The sequence below is a fragment of the Gadus chalcogrammus genome, chromosome 14 (genome assembly GCF_026213295.1).
Source record: "Gadus chalcogrammus isolate NIFS_2021 chromosome 14, NIFS_Gcha_1.0, whole genome shotgun sequence".
Taxonomy (NCBI): Eukaryota; Metazoa; Chordata; class Actinopteri; order Gadiformes; family Gadidae; genus Gadus; species Gadus chalcogrammus.
In genome coordinates, this window is record NC_079425.1 from 7,627,037 (window position 1) to 7,643,441 (window position 16,405).

General features: G+C 42.3%; 2 protein-coding genes across 3 annotated transcripts; one reads left to right on the forward strand and one right to left on the reverse strand.

Annotated features, from left to right (window-relative positions):
* Positions 1-3,004: 3,004 nt before the first annotated feature.
* On the reverse strand, positions 3,005-12,250 carry hnrnph3 (heterogeneous nuclear ribonucleoprotein H3 (2H9)). Of its 2 annotated transcripts, XM_056607061.1 has the most exons (11): positions 12,170-12,250; positions 11,120-11,212; positions 10,470-10,625; positions 9,835-9,978; positions 8,695-8,833; positions 7,642-7,841; positions 7,035-7,133; positions 6,758-6,909; positions 6,072-6,207; positions 5,193-5,249; positions 3,006-4,768 (listed from the first exon to the last, which is right to left on the reverse strand). In XM_056607061.1, exons 2-11 carry the CDS (start codon positions 11,205-11,207, stop codon positions 4,695-4,697), a joined length of 1,245 nt encoding a protein of 414 aa, XP_056463036.1. In that variant the 5' UTR covers positions 11,208-11,212; positions 12,170-12,250; the 3' UTR covers positions 3,006-4,694. The 2 variants fall into 2 exon arrangements, with proteins under 2 accessions (XP_056463035.1, XP_056463036.1); XM_056607060.1 differs by having other exon boundaries at positions 3,005-4,768; positions 11,120-12,228.
* Positions 12,251-12,331: 81 nt separating this feature from the next.
* Positions 12,332-16,403, forward strand: LOC130402968 (phenazine biosynthesis-like domain-containing protein 1). Its single transcript, XM_056607062.1, has 10 exons — positions 12,332-12,637; positions 13,133-13,232; positions 13,852-13,950; positions 14,140-14,249; positions 14,539-14,568; positions 14,748-14,836; positions 15,125-15,216; positions 15,530-15,613; positions 15,896-15,958; positions 16,153-16,403. The coding sequence occupies exons 1-10, from the start codon at positions 12,554-12,556 to the stop codon at positions 16,263-16,265; spliced, it is 864 nt and encodes a 287-aa protein (XP_056463037.1). The 5' UTR covers positions 12,332-12,553; the 3' UTR covers positions 16,266-16,403.
* Positions 16,404-16,405: the final 2 nt, after the last annotated feature.

Consider the following 16,405-nt stretch of genomic DNA (forward strand, 5'->3'; position numbering starts at 1 on the left):
CTGGTATCTTCTTCTTCTGATTAATGGCAGGTCATATGTCACATGATATGGGTATAATTGGGAAACGGTGAGTTGAACTGAAGACTGTGTACCATTTCAGGGAAGGAGGGGGGGGGGTATAGGTCAACACATCGAATTTGCCCAAATTGAGTAATAGGGTACACAATTAAGAAAAAAACAACGGTGGGCTTGTTCAAAACAAATGTATATAATTTCTTTAATGTACTAATATAACGACTATCATGGATTTTTTTTTTTGCAACCTTAATTTTGGCTCTGCGTACTCTGCGTATGGGGAGCGGCGGCCCCTCCGGATCAGAGCCCCCCCACATAGAAAATCCCAATTTAACCACTGTACTAGCCATATACTAGCCATTACGGTAATAGCGTCTCAGAACTAGTTTAAAATAAAAGCATTCGTCGGGTACATACAAAAAGACAGTCAATAAAAGCAAATACTATCAAAGGAAGTTTACGGCCGTTGTGGTATTTACTTTCAAAATAAAAGCCCACCAAACATTCCAATATGAGACATATTACTATGATTTTGGATACGATTTAAAAGAAAATGCCCAGTTATTCCTGGCTCATTTCACTGAAGGCCGATAGTTCAAGACCCCACAGGGTCACCCAAGAAGTTTCAGGACATTCTGATGCGTAGTTTCAAAAAGCCCACCAAATATGAGCCATATTACAAGCCCACACCAAACATTCCAATATGAGACATATTACATATGATTTTGGATTCAATTTAAAAATGTGTTATTTCAGGCTCATTTCACTTCAGGGTTATAGTTCACAACCCAATGGGGTCACGCAAAAGGTTTCAGAACATTCTGATGTGGAGTTTCAAAATAAAAGCCAACCAAAGTTTCCAATATGAGACATATTACATATGATTTGGATTCCATTTAAAAGAAAAAAATATATATATATATTTTATTTGACAAAGACAACAGTGTTACCCCTTATGTTGTTTTTCAGGAAGACCAATCAAAAACAACAGTGTTACCCCTTGTGTTTTTTTTCATGACGACCAAAGAAAAACAACAGTGTTACCGCTTAATTTTTTTTTCATGACGACCAATAAAAAACAACTTATATTTTATTTGACGAAGACAACAGCGTTACCCCTTATGTTTTTTTTCATGACGACTGATAAAAAACAACAGTGTTACCCCTTGTGTTTTTTTTCATGACGACCAATCAAAAACAACAGTGTTACCCCTTGTGGTTTTTTTCATGACGACCAAAGAAAAACAACAGAGTTACCCCTTATGTTTTTTTTTCATGACGACTGATAAAAAACAACAGTGTTACCCCTTGTGGTTTTTTTCATGACGACCAAAGAAAAACAACAGTGTTCCCCCTCATGTTTTATTTGATGAATATCAACAGTGTTCCCCCTCATGTTTTATTTGATGAATATCAACAGTGTTCCCCCTCATGTTTTATTTGATGAATATCAACAGTGTTCCCCCTCATGTTTTTTCCATGTTGACCAATAAAAAACGACAGCGGTACCCTTGCCGACTTTATTGCAGGGATCCGAACCTGAGCTGTTTGGAGTATTAACCTCCGAACTTATCAATGCACCATCAAGACACAGAATAAAGTCAACACAATGGTTATACTTGACTTTATAATTTTGCATGAAATAGAGCTAAGAGTCTTCCAACTGAGGACATCAACCGGACTTGAACCCCGGTCTCCAGGGGGTTAGCTCACAGCTCTCTCCACATCCCACTGAGATTTGTATTTTAAATAAGTCTGTGGTTATATATGACATGATAGCATTACGTTTCAAATTAAAGATATTGTGTTTTCCACAGAAATTGAGCCGCGGTCGCCAGTGGGTTAGGCAGAGTACACTCCACTGCACCACTGAGGGCGATGAAAATTCACAATGATCAATCATCAATAAAGAGGATATACATGACATTAAAATGTATGTGTGTTTTTCTATTATTTCCCTTATGTTTTTTTTCATGACGACCGATAAAAAACAACAGTGTTACCCCTTATGTTTTTTTCATGACGACCGATAAAAAACAACAGTGTTACCCCTTGTGTTTTTTTTCATGACGACCAATAAAAAACAACAGTGTTACCCCTTGTTTTTTTTCATGACGGCCGATAAAAAAGGACAGTCTTACCCCCTATGTTTTTTTTCATGACGACCGATAAGAAACAACAGTGTTACCCCTTATGGTTTTTTTCATGACGACCAAAGAAAAATGACAGTGTCACCCCTCATGTTTCATTTGATAAAAATGACAGTGTTACCCCTTATGTTTTTTTCATGACGACCGATAAAAAACGACAGTGTTACCCCTTATGTTTCATTTAATAAAAACGACAGTGTTACCCCTCATGTTTCATTTGATTAAAACAACAGTGTTACCCCTTGTTTTTTTTCATGACGACCAAAGAAAAACAACAGTGTTACCCCCTTTGTTTTATTTGATCAATATCGACAGGTTTACCCCTTATGTTTATTTCATGACGACCGATAAAAAACAAGAGTTACCCCTTATGTTTTTTTTCTTGACGACCAATAAAAAACAACAGTGTTACCCCTTATGGTTTTTTTCATGACGACCAAAGAAAAACGACAGTGTCACCCCTCATGTTTCATTTGATAAAAACGACAGTGTTACCCCCTATGTTTTATTCTATACATTTCGACAGGGTTACCCCTTATGGATTTTTCATGACAGATAAAAAACGAGTGTTACCCTTTACGTTTCATCTGATAAAAACAACAGTGTTACCCCTTATGTTTTTTTCCCATGATGACTGATGAAAAACAACAGTGTTACCCCTTATATTTTATTTGACAAGGCCAATTATTTATTTTTTTCATGTTTTTTTTTCATGGCGACCAATAAAAAACGAAAGTGGTACCCCTGTCGAGGTTGCATTGATAAGTTCGGAGGTTAATACTCCAAACAGCTCAGGTTCGGAATGGATCCCTGCAAAATCGTCGACAGGGGTACCACTGTTGTTTTTTATTGGTCTTCATGAAAAACAACATAAGGGGTAACACTGTTGTCTTTGTCAAATAAAATATAAGTCGTTTTTTATTGGTCGTCATGAAAAAAACCACAAGGGGTAACACTATTTCACAGACTATTTCACTGCTGATCAACACTACGAATGCTGGTAACGAATAAATTGTAAAAAGAAGTAATTTGCCAATTAAGATTTGAAAAGATTTGGAAGTTTATTTACAACACTATTTACATGGTTTCGGAGTAGTACACTTGGAAATTTTAATACAGTTCAGCGAGAAAGTCGACGAAGAATAAGAAGGGGGCGTTCCAGTCTGCGTAAATGGGAACTCCCACCACACGAGAACGCCCATTTGTGTCTGCAGTGGGATGATATTGCATTTGGGGGAAGCTCAATGTGTGACTGGCTCGGAGTGGCTGTAACTCTGCACCACGGCAGAATTTCGGGAACGTCTTTGAATACTGTGTTAGTTGCCCACTAATACCTATATTAAAGAATACATAAAATAGCATGTCATGGGACCTTTAAGTGAAACATAACGAATACACACACAAAGAATACCAACAGGTGGAATTAAATATAAAATTTATTAAGCAAAATGTACAACAGCTGTTTCAGCTAATTTCAGAGCTCAAATAGATATTTGTTTTATTTCCATTCTAACAATGGAAAATACCCAACTCTTTTTTTGTAATGAACATGTGAAAACATTCATATAGAAAACACACCGGCTCACATTTATCAAATGTTTCAAAGCAAGCAAGCTTATCTAGAATCCCTTGCACACATTTATCTGGCCTCATATGGAAACGCACCAGGGGTGTTGTCAGATGGTATTAGTCTTGTAGCCCAATATATATGATCTGGTCTTTCAATAGGTGCTCTGTTGGGGAAGGCAGATCAAATGGCTTCTTGTTTGTGGGGAGGTAAAAAGCTGTTGGATACTAGCCCTATTAGCACCAGCGATTTGGACAACAGTCTTTGGCAGTGGAGTTAAACGCCGTTGTTCAGTAGACTACTGTCTACTGTCTCTATAGTCGCGGTCCCTTAGCAAGCTGGGGAGCAGGACTAACAAAGCGGCCTGCGTTGAACAGCGTCCCCATGCTTCTCTTTCTCCTGAGACGTATGCTTCACTCGCTGCTGCAGAGAGACACAGAGCTCCAGGCAAATGTAGTGCTGGGAAATGAAAAGCACGTGCTACACTTTAAAAGTTAAATACCGGCCAAATCCAAATCTGAATATTCAATGTGTCACTTCGGATCAATTATGAGATTTATAATTCAACATAACTCGGGCCTTTCTAGCAGTAAGGCTTTTAAGGGTCTGGCCATTTGGAGGAAAAGAGGGTTATTTGTCAAAACAATAATTGTAGATCATTCAATATGAACCAGCACCACTGTGTTTGCTATGAATGGGTAGTATTACGCTAAACCAAAGTTGAACATTTTAAGGGATCTACACGCAGCATCTTTGGTAAAATGGCGATGCTCTCTACAAAACCCAAGAGACACTTTCTGAAGGTACGGCAAAAAAACTGTCTAAACCCAGAGGAATTCAACTTTCTCACTTAAACAACTAGTGACACCAGATCTGCCCTGCTGAACCGAGCAGAGTTAAAAAAAGAAACGAGGCCATGAGGAACATAAAACATCGGGGTCGAGGCGAGCGTGATGATGTCATCAGAAGGCGCCCCGCAACCCGCCGCTCCGCGAGCCACCGCCCGAGTTTCCATAGTAACCACTGCTCCCGCGACCTGGAGAAAGATTCAGAGAAGATACAGTCATGATGATATAATGTCACGATTAAAATTGACGAGTATGTTTCGAGAAGTTATCTACAACGGAGGATGTATTTCAGAGATCATTGGGAGTGTTGCCTTTACACTTACCAATACTATTTGGATACATTCAGATAAACTGAGAGTTACTGCTTGATTCATGGAACACATCGAATTCCCAAACGTGAATTTATGGTACATTTCCTCGATCATCTAAGAAGCATTGCTCCAGAAGTAACATTAAAACATACTATTTGTGGAAAATAATCTATCCGTTACCAGCTGCTTGTGGTGCTGGTGTGTAGACAGTGTTGATATTATGGGATACATCAGGCAATAAGGATGGGATCCAGTGGTTCTAACAGTTGTTACGCACACAGAGGTAGTGAGAACTTCTTACTCATCTCTGCCGCCCCGCTAGACGTCGAGTTGAGAAACAGCTCGATGTATCGGTGTTCTGTGGAAAAAAAGAGCTTAAATTAGCCCCACCATCTCATACTCAGTAAAAAGGGTACTCCGATTTGTGTCCAGGTAGGATTTAGAAAGATAATTACTAAGACATTAACCATACAGCGAGTCATCATTTTGGACCAAATCATGTGGAGTGTGCGGGTATGCCATCAAGACATCCCCGAACACACCAGAGCCCCTCGAGGAGGCTTCAGATCAGAAGCCACTTGAGAGCGGACACCTTTGGTCACAAGGCTGTTTAGTCTGTGCACCTCCATGAGAAAGGTAGGCCAGTACTGGGGCTGCTCGATTATGAAAAAATAAATAAATAATCATAAATCGTGATTATTCTGGTAAATATTGAAATCAGGATTATTCAAACCATTATCTTAGAGATTGAAAACATGATGCCTTAATTCAGCATTTCTCTCCAAAAAAATACACTTCGTAACTGAGAACTTAAAAAAAAAAATAATAATTAAAATCCGATTAATTATGCAGCCCCATCCTGTGCTCAATAGTGGCATGCCTTCCTCATGGGGGAACCTAAGCATGAGGAGAGGGGGGAGAACCTAAGCATGAGGAGAGGGGGGGAACCTAAGCATGAGGAGAGGGGGGGAACCTAAGCATGTAAGAGGGGGGAGAACCTAAGCATGAGGAGAGGGGGGAGAACCTAAGCATGAGGAGAGGGGGGGAACCTAAGCATGAGGAGAGGGGGGAGAACCTAAGCATGAGGAGAGGGGGGGAACCTAAGCATGAGGAGAGGGGGGAGAACCTAAGCATGTAAGAGGGGGGAGAACCTAAGCATGTGAGAGGGGGGAGAACCTACGCATGTGGTTCTTGTCCTTGGACATGGCTGCCACGGCGTCCTCGTGGGAGCGGAACTCCACGTCCGCCTCGCCGGTGGACTTGCCGTTGGGCGCCACGTCGATGTGCACCCGCATGGGGTTCATGGGGGAGAAGAACTGCGGCAGGGCAAAGGGAAAAGGGGTACGGCCGTTTCTTATTAGTACCAGTGTGGTGCAACACCAACGAGGGCCGACAGCGCGCATCAACGGTCGAGACCATGGCTTCCACTTTTCATTCGAGTGTTGCTTTGATTGTTTTGCATGTGAAGTCGTATGGATGTGCTACACTTTAAAAGTGAAATAGCAGCCCAATACATATCCGAATATTCAATGTCACCCCGGGCCTTTCTAGCAGTAAGGCTTTTAAGAGTCTAGCCATTTGGAGAAAAAGAGGGTTATTTGTCAAAACCATAATTGTAGATCATTCAAAATATGAACCAGCATTGTGTTTGCTATGAATAGGTAATAATTACACAAGCCCAGTGTTGTACATTTTAAGGGATCTACACATAGCATCTCGGGTAAAATGGCGACGCTCTCTACAAAACCAGAGACACTTTCTGAGGGTACGGCAAAAATCGAACCGTCTAATCCCCTTGAAGAGGGATTCAACTTTCTCCGGTAAAACCACGAGTGACTCCAGACATGGCCTCCTGCCGATACTCACTTTAGCGATGTCGCCGTCGGTGGCGCGGAACGGCAGGCCTCTCATGTGGACGAAATGGCCGCTGTGGAACCCGGAGCCCCCGTCCCCTCCCCCGCCGTGTCCGTGCCCGTGTCCGTGTCCGTGTCCGTGCCCGTGTCCGTGTCCTCCCATCCCTGGACAGACGCGTGCAAATGCACATCATGTTGACTCTTACAATTCGCAGTAGAAAAAAACAAAGTGGAACAAAATTGCCTGACCAAAATGGCGTTCAAAGCCTAACACGAGAGCGGACCCTTACCTCTGCCCCCTCGCTCGCCCCCCCTCAGGCGGTCGTCGAACATGCCGTTGCCGAAGCAGTAGTTGTTGAAGCCGTTATAGTTGTCAAAGCCTCCGTAACCTAGAGAGAGAACGACCCCCGATGACAGCGACAAGTTAGATCAACGTGGGGAGAAGCTTTGAGGTGACATATTACACTACCACCTATGATGTCAGAAGAGGCAGGTTTTCATCACAGCGTGTACTGGCTAACCACACTGACTAACCACATCTGGTGGTATAATGTGTCACCTTTAAAATCATGGTAACCACTACCTGCTAGCTCGCAGTGTGTGATGGCTTTGATGGAGAATCCCCATGTAGCTTTGCTTTAACTCTTTTAAGACTTGCTCTGACAGTCTTACGATCAGACCGCTATGTTCCTTCCTTTGCCATCTCACCGCCGAGCAAACCTCCGTTCTTTGAACAGCGAGGTAGCGTTCCTGCTGAAGACTCTCCCGTGCATACATCCAGTTCTCCTTCACCCTCCAACCATTGTTTGCTACATCTCAGAACTCTCACTGCGTTTAGCAGTCTCACCCGTCCTAGACACAACATCGCCACGAAACTAGTCCCACGTCGTCACTCACCTCCCCCGTAGCCCCCTCCGCTCCGCATGGGCTCCATGAGGGCCCCTCCACGCCCGGGGCCCGGGGCGAAGAAAACCCCCCTGGGGCCCCCCATCATGGGCCTGTCATAGGGGCCAGGCCGCTGCTGCCCCATGGGCCGGCGGGGCAGCTCATAGTAGGCCCGGATCTCATTGCGGCTGCTCTTAAAGATCTCTATGTACCTGGAGGGGGAGACGCAGGGCAGGGGACGCTGTTATCCCATCGGCTGTGGCAGTGCTAGCCTCACACATTACGCTTGACTTATATAGAGAGAGGCAGACAAAACGACAAACAGCCTTAAGATAACTTAGCCTGTAGCTTAGCCTGCGTAGCCTGAACTCCCCGCTAAAACATGACTAGCCCACTCTAGTTGGGACATAACGGAAGGGCATTGGAAGACAAGGCTATGGGTTAGTGTTTCTCCTCTAGTCACTCCACAAAGTGCTCGTATGTATGTCTAGTACATAGGAGTACCGTTGAGGACAATGCCACAGCCTAGTTATTCTAACCATACGTAAATGGCCTTGGGCTCAAGATTTCGAGGAGTAAACAATGAGAATTTAGCCATCATTAGGGCCCCGGATTGGCTGCAGATTACATCATTACAACTATTCAATTGATGTTCAAGCAGGAAGTACTGTTTGATGCCTCGAACTCTTTTACCAGAGGAAGAGTACACATGAAACTTGGGAAGATAAAATGCTACCCAAGTTACCAAGACCCATAGCCTACCCTGCCCGTTGAAAGATTACAACGCCTACAAGTAACCATCCACTACTATCATTTAACCCGGCCCCAAAAACAGATTTACATTTCGCTACAAACTCACCCACCCAATAAGCAGTGTAATAATTTAATGAATCAATTCAAAACGATATCCCTCTAATTTACACACACTGCATTACCCGACACCCATCCCAAATATTCATTATTCATTTAACCATAAACACGACAAAATATGCCCGCCCAGAATTGAGTCCAGTGTAAAAGTCAAGCCCAGCTGGCCCCATCCCATCGCGTTCCCCTCTCTCCCACCTGTGCCCTATTCTTTCCTTGTGCTTCCCCAGAGCCTTTTCTGCTATCTCCTTTGAGGCAAACTGCACGAAGGCTTCCCCTGTGCTCCTCCCCTGGTAGTCCACTGGCAGAGTAATCCCATTTGGCACGATTCTCAACCCTTCAACCCAAGCACACATAAATACATAAAGGGGTGGGTAGATAGATGGGAGAGATATGTATGCTGTAGAAATTGATGGAACACCCGCTGATTCACTACAACTGGCCCTGCACAAATACATTTTACAATCATAAAAAACAAGGGGAAATAGAAATCACATCGGTTGACTTATGTACAATAACATTAAAATAGGCATAGGCAGATATAATGTTTAAAATGTGCCCATTAAGGAGGTGGCCCCACCGACAAACACTGTCCTGGGTCAGCATTAAAATGTCCTTTAATTTTTTTAACACCTAAACTAACCTGGTTACCGAATTAGTAATGGCGATATTGCTCAAAGAAACTGACAAACATTATAAAAATGGCATAATTAATAGGTCACCCAACACATGATTGGATAACCTCATCATTCAATAATGTTAATCAGTGATTGGCCGCTCTCCTAAAAAGACTAGTCAGTTAAAGGAATGGACATTGACCCACAGATAAGTTGTCCTGGGGTCACTTCCCTACAACTCAGAACAGCAAAACCACCCCACCCATTCAAAACCTTTCCCTGCACCCCTGCATGTAGCATATGACACACCCCCAAATGCCTCTTGCAGTCCTTTAACAGAACAATAGTAGTGACTGGATAAACATCCCTGGAATGGACACACTTCATAACACAGTAAAACCATACTACAGACACACTAAATACAAAACACACATGCAGCCTTTAAATACGAACGCCTTAAACTTTTTGTTAAAACGTAACTTCATTTTAACAAGTAATTCCAACAACGGTATGGATATTTGGACAAGGGGAGGCAGATGTACAAAACACTGGCATTAAAGATGGCAACATGATCCATCTTTATTTGTGAGTGTTTATGCAAGTTTATGTTGAACAAAAAAATAAATTCTCGCCAATATCCTACCAACATTCCACCGACGCAAATACAAAGATACAAAGAGAGCAGCTTACTGGATGGCCATTTGCGTGTTTGCGTGAGTACCTGAGAAGAACTGAACTATTTCCTCCTTGCTGCAGCCAAACGGCAGGCCTCTCAGTCTCAACATGCAGCCGCTGCAGCCGTCGTAGTCCGCGGGCCCGCTGCGCTTCAGCACCCAGTCCATTTCACTGCGGTTCGATTTGAACACTGCACCGAGAGCCAAACACAATACAACAGGTCTGCACCGGTCAACGCCGGCCCGTGTGCATCACACCAACTCAACCAAACTGAAATCTTCCCCGGTTATGGTGGATTGTGTTAATGTGTTTTATGTTTTAAGGTACAATTATTGAAAAGGTATGGCAGTCCGTGGTCAATGCCGGGCAGGTAACATCACACAAATTCAAAAAACGGTATTCTTTCAATTCAATTCAATTTGTATAGCCCTTAATCACCATTACAGTATCAAAGGGCTTAACAGGCCAAATATTTAGGGTGGATTGTGTTCATGTATTTTATGTAAAGATAAGATAATTAAAAAAAGGTATGAAAGTTTGTGGTCAATGCCGAGAAGTTAACAACACACTAATTACACAAAAATGAATTCTTCCCCATCTATGGTGGATTGTGTATATGTATTTTATGTTCACTCTTTGTAGCATATGTAGAGATATGGAGAGATCCTGGGGGTCACCTACCCTCTATGTAGCGATGCCCCATGTATTTGCGGTCCTTAGCGATGGCGTTCTTAAAGTCCTCAGCGTTTATGAGCTCAACGAAAGCCTCTCCGCTCGGACGGCCTTCTTTAGAGAAGGTGAAACACACGCCGTTCACCTGGCCCACGATGTCACAGTCTGAACACACAAAGCCACCCAACCACCGGGCATCACCGTTAAGAAATTCAGCATAAACACCAGCTCAAACAAAATGTACAGGAAATGCTGTGAATGCATGATCGCTAACTTATGGTGTTGTCAATGTAACCGATGACTGAGCTTTGTGGAATGGAGGGTGGCTTGTAATCCAAACTTTAGCGAAATGTTTGAATAATGTGGGGGACTGTTAATGTGCTTTAAAAACTAAGCGATATAAAATATGGATTATAGTGTCGAGAGAGAAATACGAATATCATCCTCCTCGACTACATATTTTTTTTAAGAGTACGTTCTTTGGCCCCAATGATTCCTGTAGGTAAATTTGGTGGAACAGGTTTTTAATCTGCCTCACTGTTTAACGGGATGCTTATGTGACCCAGTCAGGCAGTATTGCATGGGTGTTGGCTGAAATGTAGGGCTATCTGCCCAATGTGCTGATATAGGTGAACACATGTGAGTGAGTGTACTCTGACCAGAAAAAAAACTGGCCACTTCTTCCTGAGTGCAGGACCAGGGAAGACCTCGGATGCGTACCACATAACCCTCCTCATTTGAAGACATCACTCCTGCCATAAGCAGAACAACATGTGTTGCATGAAAAACGTGCGTTATTACATGATTGTACACGAAAACATCAATATTTCCCATTACCCTGAGCACAGACGTGTAAATTCGCTATTGGACTTAAGGTGTGGCTTCCTTACTTGTTTTCCATAATATATGGGCAGAATTTTGTTCAAGAGCAATTTATCCCGTATTTACATTAATTTACATATGTTGATGAAAATCCAGAAAGCAGCATCGTTATAGCAAACGCATTGTTATCAGTTAAAGATACCACTTAGTACTGTAGTACACCTCAATGAAAATAACGATATGACAGTGAGCTTAGCTTTGACTACAGCTGAAGTTACAGCCCAGCCCCACAAAACCGCTGTCCAGAGAACCAGCTGGGCTGTCAGTTGTTAGCTTTGACTACAGCTGAAGTTACAGCCCAGCCCAACATGACCACTGTCCAGAACCAGCTGTGCTGTCAGGGACCAGTGTTCAGCCTGGACTACAACTAGAGTTGGAGCCCAACCCACTAGGACTTCTGTCTAGAACCAGCTTGGCTGTCCAGGCCAAGTGTTACGCCTGGACTACAACTAAAGTTACAGCCCAACCCCACAGTGACAAGCGCCAAAACAATTCGTCTAAAACGTCCAAAAGCAGTTTCAACTCAATTCACACAATTCACTAGGTTAACGTGTGGATATATCGAAACATTTTGACAGCATAGCAATCGTTTTGCCGTGTACCGTAACCTTGTTGAACGCTAATGTGCTAGCCAACGTTTGCTTGGTAGCGTTGGTAAGATAGCGTTACGGCTAACGGGAGCTAGCAACATTAGCAGACAGGACGCCAACAAGCTACACAAGGCTATAGACTTGCATTCCATGCATATTGTAAAATCAATATTGCAGTTTGTTTGTCACAATCGTGAAATTGCATCAAATGAAGATAGCAAGAATAGACTCACAGACCTCACAGGCTGGTTGTCCCCAGTGTCTTGTATTGACTTCAGCCTCAGGTGACTTCTCGACTGGTGCCCGCTCAGGTGTAATCTCGCGAGATAAAGCCGATGTCCCTTACTTTCGAGGCGCACTGCTTTAAAACTCAAACATAGAAATATAAATGTCCAACTTTTGTCTTGACGATAAATGTGATGTTATACTATCCTACCCTAACATGTCACCATATGGTCCTATTATTTTAATTTTAATGTATCTATTTCACAGAATGTTTAGTAGGGGTTGTGAGTGGGGAGGGTAGGATATATAAACGACCCGAACCCTTCAGAGCAGGCAACACGTAACTGAGTATTACCGTTTCTTCAGGTCTGTCTGTAAAGTTCACTTTCAATTACAATGGAAATCGAAGTATTTACAGTAGACGCTTTTACAAACCTTCCGTTCAAAGGGAACCCTGCCGCAATTTGTCCACTTTTACATGTGAGTATTGACATGTTAGGGCCAACTATTTTAACGCACCGTGCATCTGTTGCCTACACCTGTAATCTTTATGATGATCGTCGTCTGCCCTCGTCTTTTTATTATTATTATTAATTATAGGCCTATTTCCATGTTTCCAACTCGAATGTTTGATGTGTGATTAAATTAAAGCCTGCTAGGCTGAACATTTTATTTTACGATATCCAAATACATGCACATGTCAAAAAATAAATAAATAAGATGTTTGTAGCCTAATGTTTGAATGATAAATGGAACAATGTATTATTAAGTGTAAAGTATTGTAGAAGTAGGGCTATTGGCTAATACCGTTTGGACTAACACTCTCTGAAGCATACTATTTCTGGACTTTGAACTTCTTTGAACGCAGCAAATAGCCAATATTTTACACTTGTCTCTATAGTAGACCAAACAATTAAGGCTACCTTATTTATGCCTTATTATTTTTGAAACTTCTCACTGATACACTTTTATCAGGAACTTGACGATGATGTCTACCAAAAAATAGCAGCGGAGATGAACCTGTCAGAGTCGGCTTTTATCACCAGACTCAACCCTTCAGATGACTTTACCACAGGTCAGTTATAACCATGATATATAGCTGATGTATAGCCTACTAGTATTAGACTTAGTTTAACTATCAAACTGATATGTGAGAGATTGGCTGTTGGGACAGTCATGGGTTTGTTTTTGGTGGTATTGTATAGCTAGTGATAAAATACCCATCCTCAGCAGTCTGGCCAGAAGCTTTGTTAACATAAGTCTACACATGACAAGGATCTGTTCAACCACAGGTTGTAGGTATTGTACAGGGATTTCTACTAACTGGAACCAGGGGCGCCACCCAGGGGTGCCGAGGGGAGGCGTCAGCCACCCTGCTATTCATTTAACTGGAAAGGCATTGCATGTGAAATAAAATGACTGATTTAGTAACCAGCTAACAGTTTCTACACTCTACACACATGTTTCACTTTACCTTCAAATATATATATCTTTTTTTTTTCTTTTTTTTTAAAGCACCAAAGTAAACAAACTTTCATATCAAACCCTCAGGTATGCTATAAACAAAGATTAAAATAACTTGACTTTGGTTTTTGGTGGTTTAAATCTGACTAGAGAGGTGTTTTTATCATATGCAGCAGTTATTTTACATGAAGAGCTCTTTCCAAATGTTTGAGAATCTCACTGATTGACAGGGTCTAGGTTCCGCCTCCGCTGGTTCACACCAACCAATGAGGTGAATCTATGTGGACACGCCACCCTGGCCACTGCAGCCGTTCTGTTTCAGTACAAGAGTAAGACGCACTCAAAGCACTTCTTCTAGTTAGACAATCTCAAAAACGTTACCCAATGCTATTTTGTTTCAACAACCTATTGGTTGCATTACGATTTTAATGTGTAAATTGAAATTAAAGCTGTACAGATTGAGCTGCCTGATGTATGAACCATCTGTGTGAAAACCTGGCTTGTCTTGTCTCGTGTAGAAAATGTAAATCCAGCAGTGGTGTTTGAGACGAAGAGTGGCGAGCTGTCCGTCACCCGGTGTGGGGAACGCATTGTGATGGACTTCCCTCTCAACCCGCCCATCAGGCAGGTCAGCGTACCATTTTGAATCCAGAGAGAGATGTCTGCTGCAGAGCTCAAACACACCCAGTGCTCCTTCAAAAAGAACTGAAGAGTAAAGCACAAACAAACACACTACTCGTTAGTACATCAGTGAACATAGGCATCAAGAGGAAAATAATTGATTAACACCATTTATATTTATAGCACACATGTACTGCTCAACGTGTGAAGTGAAGTATCCAAAGGATGTAGCAAAAGGTTTACATAATGCATAGAAATGACGCCAACAATCAACACATTGTGATTGCCATCTGCAGGATCCCAATGAGTTCAAGGACTTCCTCAAGGTGAGTAGGAGACAGCCGTGAATGCAATCAACACCATGTCTTTCCCTTGAGGGGATAATTAACCTTGATCTTAATGTGCTTGGTCAAGTCAAATAATACCCCTGAGAATGGCATGCGTCTGTCTGTGATGGACTGTGTGAGTTTAGTTTTTTTTCTTAACGTGTGCTGCGTCGATGCAGGCTGCTGTAGGGAACCTGCCGGTTACGGACGTGTATCTAAGCCCCAGCACTAAGAAACTCCTTGTTCGATTGGCCGACACCTGTGAGAGGTCAGAACTGAAACACATTCTTATAGGGTATCAATGGCATTGGGTCATACTTTGCTGCCATTGTGTATCGGGTTGATTGATGCATCAGTACAAATGCTTACGATAGAAACGACAAAGCGATCACTTTTATTTGATTTATTTTCCAAAGCCTTGTATCCTAGTCTTTGACATGCCGTAATTCAAACAATATTGATATTTAATTGTTCTTGCCTTTTGTCATAGTATTATATGAATAACGCTGAAAGGGCTGTTTTTAAAGCACTACATACATGACCTCCTCTCTCCCAGGTCAGCTCTGACCTGTCTGAAGGTGGACCCAGTCGCTCTCCTCTCCAGTGAGAAGAGTGGCAAAGTCAGAGGACTCATCATCACCATGAAAGGTAGTCTCTTCTGCACAATGCTCCTCTACAGCTGACCTAGAAAGAGACCCATATGTGGTTGGCATGTGGCTCAGGAGGTAGAGCGGCTAGACTGGTAACCGGAAGGTTGCTAGTTTGATCCCCGGCTCCTCCTAGTGTCAATGTGTCTATGAGCAAGACTCCTAACCCTCATTGCTCCTGGCGAGCTGGCTGTTGCCTTGCACGTTTGACACTGTGTGTGTGTGTGTGTGTGGGTGAATGCTGGCCAGTATTGTAAAGCAATAAACAAATGCAGTCCCTTTTCCGTAATACTAATGTCCATACATTGTTCTAGGAGCCCCAGATTGCCAGCCAGGCTATGATTTCTACTCACGCTTCTTCTCTCCATGGAACGGCATCTCAGAGGATCCAGTCACTGGTATGAAAAAATGACTGCTCAGATACAAAACACACACTGTATGGGTGGGGGGAGGGAATTTATCAAGTCAAGTCTTGAAATCACATTACAAATCTAAATGAGTAGCACAAATATTTACATTATGAAACGATTATTCAGATGTTTCTACATTAAGCAGTTCTTTACAGACCATTTTATTTAGGTTTATGTTTGCATATAAAATAGTTTGGTTTGCATCATCATTTAATAAAATGATCACACCATGTTACTTCAAGTAATGAAATTGCTCGTTTTCCCTTGCAGGTTCTGCACATACAGTCTTAGCTTGCTATTGGGCAGACAAACTGCAAAAGAAGAAAATGCTTGGTAATCAACCTATATTCATTATCCCATTAATTCTTAATATTTCTACAATATAATATTGTACTTAGGTAGTGTATTAACCTCCGATTTCAAGAAAATGTTTTCCACATGGAAAACGTACTTTTAACATTGGATTCGATGTCGTTCCAATAACTTAGAACCAGCTTACTACCTGAACCGTGTATGTGTATGTGCAGCCTACCAGTGTTCCAAGCGAGGGGGAGAGCTGGAGCTGGAGGTGAGGGATGACGGGAGAGTGAACATATCTGGACAGGCCGTCTTCGTACTGAAGGGAACCATGACACTCTAGAACCATGTTCTGCAAGATTGGGGTCGGCTGATATGCATATGGAGGCTGTGGAATTTATAAGCTTGATGTTTGATAATTTTTTATCCACAATTTTTAAAATCTCATTAAAGATCATCAAAATTTGGTTTACACTGGTCATC